The sequence below is a fragment of the Leptodactylus fuscus genome, chromosome 9, assembly GCF_031893055.1.
Source record: "Leptodactylus fuscus isolate aLepFus1 chromosome 9, aLepFus1.hap2, whole genome shotgun sequence".
Lineage (NCBI taxonomy): Eukaryota > Metazoa > Chordata > Amphibia > Anura > Leptodactylidae > Leptodactylus > Leptodactylus fuscus.
Genome location: NC_134273.1, coordinates 12687436 through 12700137, shown reverse-complemented (window position 1 = coordinate 12700137; position 12702 = coordinate 12687436). Strand labels below are relative to the sequence as shown.

The 12702-nt window shown below is 46.5% G+C and overlaps 2 protein-coding genes across 2 annotated transcripts; one reads left to right on the top strand and one right to left on the bottom strand.

The window, feature by feature from the left end:
• Window positions 1-1418: 1418 nt before the first annotated feature.
• On the bottom strand, window positions 1419-5003 carry PARS2 (prolyl-tRNA synthetase 2, mitochondrial). Its single transcript, XM_075287628.1, has 2 exons — window positions 4950-5003; window positions 1419-2855 (listed from the first exon to the last, which is right to left on the bottom strand). Exon 2 carries the CDS (start codon window positions 2845-2847, stop codon window positions 1459-1461), a length of 1389 nt encoding a protein of 462 aa, XP_075143729.1. The 5' UTR covers window positions 2848-2855; window positions 4950-5003; the 3' UTR covers window positions 1419-1458.
• Window positions 5004-5080: 77 nt separating this feature from the next.
• TTC4 (tetratricopeptide repeat domain 4) lies at window positions 5081-12080 on the top strand. The gene is made up of 11 exons (XM_075287436.1): window positions 5081-5156; window positions 6216-6341; window positions 6557-6674; window positions 7577-7738; window positions 8618-8695; window positions 9022-9146; window positions 9321-9407; window positions 10528-10748; window positions 10832-10916; window positions 11112-11194; window positions 11345-12080. The coding sequence occupies exons 2-11, from the start codon at window positions 6234-6236 to the stop codon at window positions 11445-11447; spliced, it is 1170 nt and encodes a 389-aa protein (XP_075143537.1). The 5' UTR covers window positions 5081-5156; window positions 6216-6233; the 3' UTR covers window positions 11448-12080.
• Window positions 12081-12702: the final 622 nt, after the last annotated feature.

The following is a 12702-nucleotide window of genomic DNA, read 5'->3' as shown; positions in this document are numbered from 1 at the left end:
CATCTTGCCGCAGAAACCCCAATGCCAGACACCGCGCTGGTTAACCCCATTTATCTGAGCCAAATCATCAACTAAAAGCCACGGCGAGAAACCAAGGGCCAAAAAGTGAAGAGGAATCTGAGGCCCCATGTAAAGGTGGCACAACCGAACGTGTGAGACCAACAGCCCCATAATGTTGCTGACAAAACTGATCATCTAGCCAATGTGGTGTCGCAGGTAGCCACCATATGTGCCGTCACCCTAATCCGACTGCAGAAGCTGCGTACACGTGATCAGTATTACAATCCAATATGGCCGCACTTCTTGTTGTCACTTTTGCAAATATGGTTGGAAAATAGAAGCCAATATCTCTGTAAGTAAAACACATAAATATGAATCTTTGGTTGCCTGATTTACTATATATATATAAATTCGTTATGACTTGTGCGATAAGGCCTGTTCACACTGGGCGGTTATCACTGCGGCTCATTAGTTTGGGAACGACTGGAACAAGAAGAGCCAAAAATACATAAAAAGATCAATAACACTCTGGTGATTCGTGCTAAAAGACTGTTGTGTTAGGGGAAGGTATTGTGAAAATGTAGCACCAGTCTGAATGGAGTCATAGGACGACACATGGAGTATGTAAGGAGTGTAGACTCCATGAGTTTTAGGTGTAAATTTGAAGGTGACTGTACCCTTAGGCCTCAAGAACATGACTGTTAAAAAACAGAAAAACTGTGATTTTAATAAAAAATAATAAAACAAAGTTTGTCTGATTGATTACAATGTGTATGTCCTTATTACATTATATAGATTATTGCGACCCCTAGCTGCACATTACTAGAATAAAACATCATCAGCATACCCCATAGAACCTAAAATCTAGAGGACTATACCTCTTATCTATTGAGTTGTATAAAGCCTATGACTATATGGAAAGGTCATGTCCAACAGCCGCCATGTTTAGCTCGTTCTTCTCCTGCACGATGGGCCTCATCTTCCCGCAGTTTTACTCACATTCTCCATAGCTATACTTAGTGCAGTCGACCACTTATGGAACTTGCCAGGAAATGTTAAAATATGAAAGGAGACCAAAGGCCAACAGCAGTAAATTCCGAAAAAATTGTGTAATGCATGACCAAGACATCTACGTTTTAGCGCCTGCAAGTCAGAGACCAAGACTCAGGGTATCATAGTTATTTATGATGCTGTGAGTCACCGCCTGACCGTGCGACTACTGCCCCGTCATAATTACAATACATGACTGTAGTCCTGCGGTCAGGCAATGACTCACAGCAACATATATAGCTATCCGCAGACAGCGTGCAATCCAGGAACCACAGCCAATACGCACGGTTGGCCTGACGCGGATTACAGCTGATATATACAGCATCTTGTAGTCACAGGACCCAAATAACAAGAAAAAACTGGCCAAAATGAGAACATTCCCGACTTTATTACCCCACCATTATTTTTCTAGATGACCCGAATTTCTTGTACCAAGCTTAATACCCCTTCTTTTGAAAGAAACTGCACTTCGCCAGTCCTGTGATTCCGCACTTCAAACACCGGGGGGCTCTCTAAAGCTTTTTTGCCGATGACAATAACATACGGATAGCCCATCATGTGAGCCTCTTTAACCCTCTTACCAATGGTTAAGTGATCTCTATCATCTAAAATGGCCTCATTGCTCATATGAGGGATTGTACATATAGCGTCATATAGTTCTTCTGCGAGCGATGATGCCGCCATCTCCTTGCTCCCCTTTTTAGGGGGAATGAGACAGATCTGGTAGGGGGCAATGAGACCTGGCCAGTGAATATCCTCCTCCGTAGAGAGGACTTCTATAGAGGCTGCCAAGAGCCTTGACACGCCAATGCCATAGCAGCCCATTTCTGCCACCACCGGTTTGTTCTGGGCATCATGGCATACGGCATTAAAGACACGGGAGTATTTGGTGCCCAGGTAGAACGTGTGCCCTATCTCAATGCCCTTGCTTTCTGTTAGCTCTCCTTTACAGCTGGGGCAATTGTTCTCACCCGGATGGAAAATCTCCATGTTGGCGGCAAAGTCACAGCTCCCACATACCATCAGCCTGTCCTCACCGATACTGGCAGGGAGGTGAAACTCATGTGACATTTTCCCCCCAATATTACCGGTATCCGCTTGGACCTTTACATGCTTGAGGCCTAGGGTGCGGAATATGTTAGAGTAGGCATCACACACGTTGGTATAGGTCTGACAGGCGGCGTCCTCTGTTATATCAAACGTGTACATATCTTTCATGTAAAACTCCCTGCCACGCAGCAACCCGAAGCAAGGCCTCTTCTCATCTCTGAACTTCCGTGTGATCTGGTAGAGCAGTAGAGGAAGCTGCTTGTAGTTGATGCTGCCTTCTGTGGCAACCAGGCTGGTGACAGACTCCTCGTGTGTAGGCCCCAAGCAGTATTCCTGGTTGTGTCTGTCCATCAAGCAGAGCAGCTCTTTACCCACCAAATCCCAGCGTCCACTTTGCTTCCACAGAGTCGCTGAGCAAAGGGTGGCCATGTCAATCTTCTGCCCCCCAATCTCCTGCATCGCCCGGTCTATTAGGCGAATGAGCTTCTCCATTGAGCGCACAGTATGGGGAAGATAATGGAAACATCCAGGACTGGTGGGTCGGATTAATCCAGCTTTATACATAAGTCTCTGACTCTTGCTGGAGGGTTCATGGGATTTAGATTGAAATTCAGGCGAGTTTTCCTTCCACAGGTTTCCAGGTTGGTAAATCTTGGACAGTAGGTGGCGCTTAACTCTGGATGTGTCATTGTAGTATCCCCGGTTGGTCACCAGATGGGGCAGTGATGACTTTAGGAGTGTCCTCATCACAAAATCTGTCAAAAAATACAAGGTCATAATCCAAAAAAAACATCATATAAAAATAAAATAAAATTCCTTCTCCCCAAAGGTGCATCACTTTTGTCCATGCATCTGGTGCTGCCCCAAAAAAGCTGCACAAGATTTCTAAGTGCAAATAACTGCAAATATATTCGGCTGAGGCATCCCCACTCCAATCTGCTTCGATCTATGTAGAAGAAAATGGCTAGAAATTGAAAATTTGTCTTGTAACAAGTGCAAAGCAAAAATGGCAACTTTGATCATGCTCAGTGTGTCAGAAAACTGTCTATAAAGAAGTCTGGTGGCTCAGTGGTTAGCACTGCAGCCTTGCAGCGCTGGAGTCCTGGGTTCAAATCCTGCCAAGGACAACATCTGCAAGGAGTTTGTATGTTCTCTACGTGTTTGCGTGGGTACTCTGGTTTCCTCCCACACAACAAAGACATACTGATAGGGAATGTAGATTGTGAGCCAGGGGTGAACCTTCCTTTTTCGCCGCCCGAGGTGGACGACAGAAAGCCACCCCCCCCCCCCCCCGGGAGAAGGGGGCGGGGCGGAGGGCGCGTGGCGTAGTGAAGGGGGCATGGCTTAGCGGCATTCACAGGCAGGGAGAGGACCTGCTCTCTGCCTGAACGTGAGGGGAGGCCGCTGGAGCAGCGCTGCTCCAGCGGCCTCCCCAATCCACCGCTCGGTGCTAAGTCAGTCCAGGACAGCTTGTCCTGGACTGGCTTAGGTAAGCAAAAATGCCGCCCTCCCTGGGGCCCTGACATAGTGCCACCTGAAGCGCTCGCTTCAGGTCGCCTCATGGGAGGTGCGGCGCTGTTGTGAGCCCTATATGGGACAGTGACTGTCAATGTCTGTAAAGCGCTGCGGAATATGATGGCGCTATAGAAGTAAGCATAATAAATAATAAGTCTACAGGACAAAGGCTGAAAATGCCAACTCAGACCTCGCGCCAAGAAAGTAAAAGAAAAAAAAATACCAAGAGAGAAATAAAAACACAATGCAGCAGATTTATGAAGACTACTGTAGTATAAATCATATCCAGGGGAAGGAAGTGGCACAGTTTTGGGGAAATCTGGTGAGAGTTACAATGAGTATGTCAGGCCAAGGTGCGCCCACCCCTGCCTGCTCACGTTTGCACAATGTGATGAACGAGGTGCAGAACAGGCTCAGCAAAGTGAATGAGATTTTATTGTGTCCCACATGGTGAAAAAAAAAAAAACGCAGTGCAAGACACAACATGATGATTTTACTGGCAACAAATTCAGCATTTTCCCTATAGACTTTATATTGCAAAACACTGCAAGAGACAAATCTGGCATTGAATTTCTGCTGCATTTTTTATATGCATCTTGTCTCGCGACCAAAGATCAGAGATGCATTGCAACTAGAGATGAGCGAACACTGTTTGGATCAGCCGATCCGAAAAGCACGCACCCATAGAATTGAATGGAAGCACCTGTGACGCTGACTTTGCCGGTGGCCGGCGTCACAGGTGCTTCCATTCATTTCTATGGGTGCGTGCTGTTCGGATCGGCTGATCCGAACAGTGTGTGCTCATCTCTAATTGCAACCCTTAGTGTGCTGCGATCCCGAGTCCCAGGGTTTTGCACCTATCTTTGGTGTCATGACAAGAGTTGCAGCCAAAGTCACCACATGGCCCTTGCCTAAATCTCATGCATTTTGTTGTTACTGCAAATTTTGCAAGAAAATCTGCAGCAGGTGCCCCCCACATTGACGTACCCTCAGGGTGAATTCACACGCTGCATATTTGTTGCAACTTTCCAATTTATGTAGCAATGACTGTGGCCCATTTATATATTCTGGAATGGATTATCCACAGATTTTTTGCAAAAAAAAGTGACATGAAATCTGAGCAGAGTCTTGCATTTTAGCAGATTTGACATTCAATGGGGGCAAATCTCGATGTGAGGAAGAAAAGGGTGTCAGAAAACTGCCCAAATGTGACCCATTGTACCTAGCCCCGGCATGTCATACATGTGGTCAGTGTGAACAGTGTCATAGCCACCACATAACGCTATAGAACTATCGCCCCCCATACACACAGTCCGGCATTGGCCTTTTCTTACCATACACTGCGCTGCGGTTTACAAAATCCAAGGGTAAAAGAACCCGGAAGACGCGTGCCGGAAACACACGGGGGACAGGACAGCGCGGTGCACAGCCAGGATCACGTGACAGTCATAGAGTAAACAGGAAGTGTGTGGAAGACGGGGGAGCACGTGAGAGCAGGCTGGAGGACTGGACCAGTCAGGAGAAGCAGCTGCCTATAGAAGGTAGGAGCTCTGCCTGTATGTGCTGGGGAACGACAAGGACCAGCAGCCCTAGCGTCTGCTTAGTTCTTAAAGGGATAGTCCAACTTTTGACTCCTTTATCAGTGCTGTGGTATGCAGATTAGCTGTCAGGGGCCACAGGGGGCTCCACATTTTGCTTTCCAGACCTGCCCACTTGCTATGACAGCGCTAGCAGCATTGACCACCCCAGGATCATCAGTGGTTTGGCCCACTCTGGTACCATGTATATGGCGGGTCCGGAACAATCCACGCAGAGGATCCTACGATGTCAATGTTAAGGGAGCTGTTTTGGGAAGGACCAGAAGGTGACTCCTGGATCACTGCCTGGACCCCGGGACACTTGGCGGCTAATACAACAAAAAAATTGTGTCCTGTGTACCTAACTATAGCGGCATCATCTTATAGTGTATGTTATAGGTTGGTTCATTTTACACCTTAAAGTGGAACTCCCCTTTTATTTCGGCTATTGTGTCGGGGGTGTTTGGTGACCATTTTTGTAATATACTTTACTATCCTATCTAACTTCCTTGTTATTAGAAAACAGGCTGTAATATTGTCCCCGGCAACTCTCTAACTGAGCCGTTACTAAAGAAAATCTGTCCATAGTTATAGTGTGAATATGTAGAGCTGCAACATTTACCAAGCGGGGGTCACTTCTAATGGCGGTATCTCCACCACCTACAGAAATGCAGCACTGCCGCTGTACAAGTAATAGGAGCGGCCCAGCAGCCTCGTGCACCGTATAGCAGTGGGTGTGGGGAATTGTAGCGCCATTTGTGTTACTTATAGAGGAGCGGTACTGCACGTGCCGTCCATCTACTACCATAGGAGGTTCTGGCACCCGGATCTGTGTGGCGGTCCAGGTGTCTAGAAAACCCCTTTAATAAATCTGCTCCTGGAGCCTCTTGTCATTTGCCCGTCCTGGTAACACCAATGACTATGGGGGTGAGAAGTTCTATCGGCACTTTTGGGTCTTGTTGCTCCTTGCAATCAAAATACATAAAAATGTAAAATACCGAAACGCTTCTGGTTGTATTTCAGCTCAGAACCGTCGCCGTCATGGATCCGAAGCAGCCGGAGGAGTCAGATGAAGTCATGGACCAGTTTATGGAGAAGTTCCGGACACAGAAGTACAAGGACGCCTTCAATGAGGAGAACTGGGAGGAGGTAAGTCTCCGTACGTAGGCGGTGTGTTATAGCATCAGTGACAACCAGATGGCGGTTTACTGTCCAGAACAAACATTGTGATTGGTAATATAAAGCGCAGCGCTGCAGGCTACCTATAGAGAACACAGGGTGACCTGATGTGTACGGTCATATATCCGGCCAGTGCACCGGTGTGCGGTAATATGTCATGTCCTATACGTTTTCTATACACACAGGAGTTTGAGAAGATTCCCATGTTTATGAAGAAAGCTCCAGAAGACATTGACCCAGAGAAGGCTCCGGAGCTGGCCTGCCTCCAGGCAATGCTGTTCGACAACGATCGCTCCCCCGAAGGTACATCGAGAGGTTTAATCATCAGCATAAGCCAAACGGACATCGAATACACATTGAATAATTGTACAGTCACTTCACATCCATCCGGTAGATCAGCCTTAGTCTAATGTTCGCCTACCTAGGGAATGTATTAGATGTTAAAAAACCACATCTAGTTTTACAGAAACAGCGCCCCTCTTGTCTATAGGCTGTGTGTGGTATTACAGCTCAACCCTATTCGCTTGCTATAAGCTGTCAGACCAGATATAGACCATGGAAGAAAGTAGGGGCAGTTTTTCCATTCCCGTAATATTGGTAGTCTAAATTTAGGAAAGAAAATTAGGGGATTAAAGGGGAACTCCATGGAGGATTGCAAGACTTCCCTTGGGTTTTATTGCAGATGGATTTCAGGCTGGTTCCGACTGTGAGTCTTGTCCCCTGGTCACCCCTCATCTTGTCTTGTCTGGCTGAATAAATCATTATAATAGTAAAATCACCCCCCATAGTACAGGTAATACCTGTGACCCCAGCAGAGGGGGCGGAGTGATTCGGGGGCCGGGTGTTGCTTCTGATCATGTGAACCAGGGTAGAAACCAGACAAACCCATTCATCATCTGCAAATCTAAGGGAAGTCATTATTGGAACCATCCCTGGAGAAACCTTTAACCCCCTGATTTTATTTCCTAAATTTGGACCATCAGGTCTCCTTGCAGCAAAACCCCTCTAGTAAGTGCGGAGTTCCCTTCAGTGTTTCCTCCATAGGTTAGGCTATGAAGAAAGGTAAGTGACTAGAGAGGGGTGGGAGGGGGGGCGGTAAATATCACAGTCCCAGAAAACCCCTTTCACATTGATTCTAACTCATGAGGTGTGGAGTGCTGCTTTATAATCCAGGGGTCATGTGACACAATCTAATCTATTAACAGAACAAGCCACGTCCTATAAAGAAGAAGGAAACGAATACTTTAAAGAGAAGAATTACAAGAAGGCCATCACTGCCTATACCGAGGGCCTCAAGAAGAGCTGCAAGGACGCCGAGCTGAACGCCGTGCTGTACACGAACAGGGCAGCCGCTCAATTTTATCTAGGTGGGTGCGTGACTGCCTATGGAAATCCTATTTAAAGGGATTCTCCACCTAAATGTATTATAGGAATATAGTCTAAGGCCTAAGGCATATGACTGTGTGTGTCATTAGATTTTTTTTGTGTCCCGTCCATGATGGTCACTGACCCATACACTGGAATGAACGGGTATAGGACCTGCTCTATCATTTTCGACTCCTTTCTATGGCCTGGACACACAGACGCCATGAGCCAATAGGAAAGAATGGAGCCCGTATATCATCCGCAGGTGCAGACCTGTAACTACAGATAATATACTGCCATGCACATGACGCCTAAGATGTGGGTGCACCACTCAATCATGTCATGTGACCTCACAGCACCGGCCTATTAGGTTGGGACCCCAACAGCCCTCAAAAACAGAATTGCACAGTTTTGTAGAGAAGTGGCTGTAGATTCTCTCCCTTATGCAACTTTAATGATGACTGCATGGCGGTTGTTAGTTTTTTTTGCAAGATTTCTGATGAATCTGCACCGGACGGACACCCAGCACAGAGAAGATCAGAGGGGTCCAACAGCAACCCTATGCATTGGGCGTGATGCTGTTAGACCCCTCTGATCACCTCTGTGCGGGGTGTCCATCCACTGCAGATCCATCAGAAATCTCGCAAAAAAATCCTGCAAGCTCGACTTTTTCCTCTGGCAATTTTAGTTAAAAATCACGGGCACCTAAGGACCCCTTTATACTCAGTAGGGTCCCTTGGGCTCCATTCACGTCCACTGTTTTTGCAACGGCTCGTTCAGTCTCTCCAGTAATATGGTTGTACTGCCACCTAGTGGTACATGTAGATTATAAGACCATTTTTCGTTTCTGCCACTTAAACCAAACTTTTCTATTTTTCTAGGCAACTTTCGTTCTTCTCTTAATGATGCCATTGCTGCAAGAAAGCAGAAGCCGGACCACTTAAAGGCAATAATTCGAGGTAATGTGCTTCATGTAAAGTGAATGTGAATGCCAACCAGACTTATCATTATCTTACGTCTGCTTAGTTTTAGCCAATTGTTGGGTAGATGATTAGGATTCACTGGAAGTTTAAAGGGGTTGTCCTGGATTTAGGATTTTATGGCCTATCCATAGCATTGGATACCCCACACCGATCAGTGAGAGAATATCTTGTGACAAATTCAGGATTTTTTATATTTCTGACCATTCTGAATCCATTGAGACAGACTAGAATAATAAGAGCAGGATATATCTGGTGTCTTATCTCTATCCGCTGTATCACTGACCCCCTGTCTCCTGTTTTAGGTGCTTTATGCTACATGGAAATAAAGAACTACTCGGAGGCCGTGAAGTGGTGCGATGAAGGATTACAGATCAGTCCGACCGAGAAGAAACTTCTAGAGACGAGGACGAAAGCCGATAAACTTCATGTAAGGAAAGGACCGGACTGGTCGCACTGCCGGGGGTTGTGCACGTGGTTATTGGATATCTATAAAACTGGGGCGTTTGGTTTGTTCATCGCCAGAAGATATTTAGGACCACTGAGTTGTTCTCTGATGTTTTATATGGATGATATGGAATAAAACCGCGTTCTCCCCGTACAGAGAGCTGCAGAGCGGGACGCCAGGAAGTTACGACAGATAGAAAAGAAGAAGCAGGCGGAGAAGGAGTCTCTTCTCCGAGCAATAAAGGCAAGTATAATAGACATAAGGATTCTGGCTGTACTGGGGGTGGCGGGTTAAAGGGATCCTATTAGAGATGAGCGAACACTGTTCGGATCAGCCAATACGAACAGCACGCTCCCATAGAAATGAATGGAAGCACCTGGCACGCAGACTTTGCCGGCGGCTGGCCGCTTAACCCCCTGCGTGCTGGCCGCTTCCATTCATTTCTATGGGAGCGTGCTGTGAGCGTGCTGTTCGGAACGGCTGTTCCGAACAGTGTTCTCTCATCTCTAGATCCTATCATTAAAACACAATTTTTTTCTGCCTACCACATAGGAATAGCCTTAAGAAAGGCTATTCTTCTTCTACCTTTAAATATCTTCTCCATTCCATAGAAATCCCAGTTTTCATCTGTATGCAGATGAGTTCTCTCGCAGCACTGGGGGCGGTCCTCAGCACTCAAATAGCACTGGGGCGTCCCCAATGCGGCGAGAGAACTCTCCAGTGCTGCCTCCGTCTTCTTCAGGAACAGCCTGTTCACGGGTCTTCTTCACATCTTCTTCCAGCGCAGGTGGTCAAACTTGTAGGCCTTGGGCAGAGCCGACTGCGCATGCCCACAGGCCACAAGAAAATGGCCGCTTACTTACTGTGTAAGTGGCCATTTTTCTTGTGGCCTCGGGCATACACAGTCGGCTCTGCCCGAGGCCTACAAGTTTGACCCCCAGCGCCGGAAGAAAATGCGTAAAGAGACCGTTCCTGAAGAAGATGGAGGTGGTGCTGGAGAGTTCTCTTGCAGGATTGGGGTCACCCCCAGTGCTGTTTAAGCACTGGGGCCCACCCCCAGTGCTGCGAGAGAACTCATTTGCATACCGACGAAAACTGGGATTTCTATGGAACGGCGGCGCGTAGAAGACATCTAATGGTAGGAGAAGAATAGATTTTCTTAAGGCTATTCTGATGTGGTAGGCAGAAAATATTGTGTTATAATGATAGGATCCCTTTAATGTCCAAAAGTAAATCTCCTGGAGCTGGCGATGGTTCCTGTCCAACTACCCAGTCTTATTTTTTGCGTTCTGAGCTGTCTCTGTACTATTGCTTTGGAGTGATATAATCTGTATTAATCAAGTGATTGACCTTTTTCCTTCAGGATCGAGGTATAAAATTACTCGAGCCATCTGAGAAGAAAGAAGATGATGATGAAGAGGAGGAGACGTCTGGAGCATTACACAATGGCATCTCCGCTTCTGAAAACGTGACTGGCGCTCAGGTCTTCCTAGATGAGAATGGCCTCCTTCACTGGCCCGTGCTGTTCCTCTATCCAGAGCACAGTCAGACAGACTTCATCTCTGCATTTCATGAAGACTCCAGGTAGATAAAGCTGATCAGACGTGACCTGATATCAGGGTTCTTGGTCGCGCCTCCATTTCTGACGATTATTTATTGCTTTTTAGGTTTATTGATCACCTGAATGAGATGTTCTCGCAGGATTTGCCCCCGTGGGATACAGACAGCAAATACTTGGCTCCCAATCTAGAGGTCAGTACCAGGAGGGCAGCCATGGGGAGGCCTCCGAGCAGATTCTGTAAAGGGGGATCCACATCCAGATATAACATAAGTGATGAGTCTAATGTATGACATGTATGTGATCCCTATGATGGAGCCATGTCATGCTGGTCTGTATACCATACACTACTAACCTGCTATTTCTGTGAATCTCCTCTCATGGCGCAGATCTTCTTCGAGGATGAAAAATCTCAGTCTTTTTACCAGGTGAATCCAGACAGCACATTACTCCAGGTCCTGCAGCATGGCAGGTGAGCCGCATGTCTAAGAACCCTTCCGATAGGGGCCATGTTTGTTGGGTTGTGTCCACATGGGATAGATACCTGGAGTGCGGAGTGTTGGCTACCCCTGCTATACATGTCACTATCCCGTAACTTATTCTTGTCTTATTGTTTTCGTAGGTTTTCTGTGAAAGCCGGGACGCCATCTTTCCTGATACTGGTGAAACAATCCCCCTTCTGCAAAAAGTATTTTTCAGACAAAAAACTTCACAGGACACACTGATCGCTGAAGGACTTACTAAACTGACAGAGATACGCCACGCTGCAGAAGGCGGATTGTGTATAGATCATTGTTGGAGGCCTCGGCAGGATATTCAGTCCTCACTTTCGTCCTGTGTTACTACAGTATATAGAAGAAGCGACCGGAACGTCACAAAACAGCGGCAGGGAATGCGGCAAATTGCCTTAAGTCTGGTTTCTTTAACCCCTGGCATTAAAGGGGCTGCCCAGGGTTAGAAAAACATGTCTGCTTTGTTCCTAAAGCAGCTCCATCCCTGTCCTCCAATATTGTAGCTCAACCCCGTTCACTGCGATGAACTTGAGCTGCAACACCAAACTCAGCCCCTATACAGATGAGCGGTTTTTGGAAGGAAGCAGCCATGTTCTTTCATCTTGTACATTACTAGTATTATGTGCCAGTGGGGTAGCCCAAAAGAGACCCCTCTGCTTTATCTCATTGATCATAGGACACCCATCAAACCTCAGTGACCTAATAAAACCAATAAATTACTATTGTGCGCTACTAATGTATTGTAATGTTTCACCGACACACATATGTATCTGCATTGTGTTTGGGATGGCGCTCGTATAGTGTGCGGCTTCGTCACCCCAAAAATATTCATTAAGCAGTTGCAAAGCCGCAGTACATGTACAAGTAATGTAATATATCTAATATATCTAATACATTTACCTAAAGTAGAAACCTGTCTGGTGTCTTTGAACTTGCATAGAAATGACTGAGAGCGATGCACAGGCCCGGGCTCCTCTCTAGGCCTGAGTATAGGGGCCAGCAGCCATGGTAGTCAGGGGTCACCATTCTGGAGATAGGAGGGCTCTGCATCTACCCCTTTAAGAGCAGAATCTACAACGAAACACCCAGCTTTTCTCCAACATGTGGGGACATGACAGGGGCCCGGTCTGAACTTGTAGTTTTGACCTAGAGATGGCGCTATGATATTTTATTTTAATATGTCATATTAGAGGATTCTTGACATGAAGGATACAGCCGGTCTCTGACGCTTTTCCATCCCTGATTTTATACATTACCCCTGATCCATGTAAGTGAAGATTTCTGGGTCCGTTATCATATCTGCTCTTTATATATCTCCACTAGATTGTCTTAGCTTTGGTTTATATAGCAAATTGAATGCCATTGACTTTAATGGGGCTGTTGGCCTTTTTTGGTATATTGGATAGGAATAGCATGGCGGACTTTATCATTCTTATCAGATGTACCAGAACATGGAGGAGAGAGGAAT

Coding starts and splice junctions, on each gene's coding strand:
- PARS2 (XM_075287628.1), bottom strand. CDS start 2,847: ATGAGGACACTCCTAAAGTCATCACTGCCCCATCTGGTGACCAACCGG.
- TTC4 (XM_075287436.1), top strand. CDS start 6,234: ATGGATCCGAAGCAGCCGGAGGAGTCAGATGAAGTCATGGACCAGTTT. Junction 6,342..6,556: donor ATGAGGAGAACTGGGAGGAG/GTAAGTCTCCGT, acceptor CTATACACACAG/GAGTTTGAGAAGATTCCCAT. Junction 6,675..7,576: donor CAACGATCGCTCCCCCGAAG/GTACATCGAGAG, acceptor ATCTATTAACAG/AACAAGCCACGTCCTATAAA.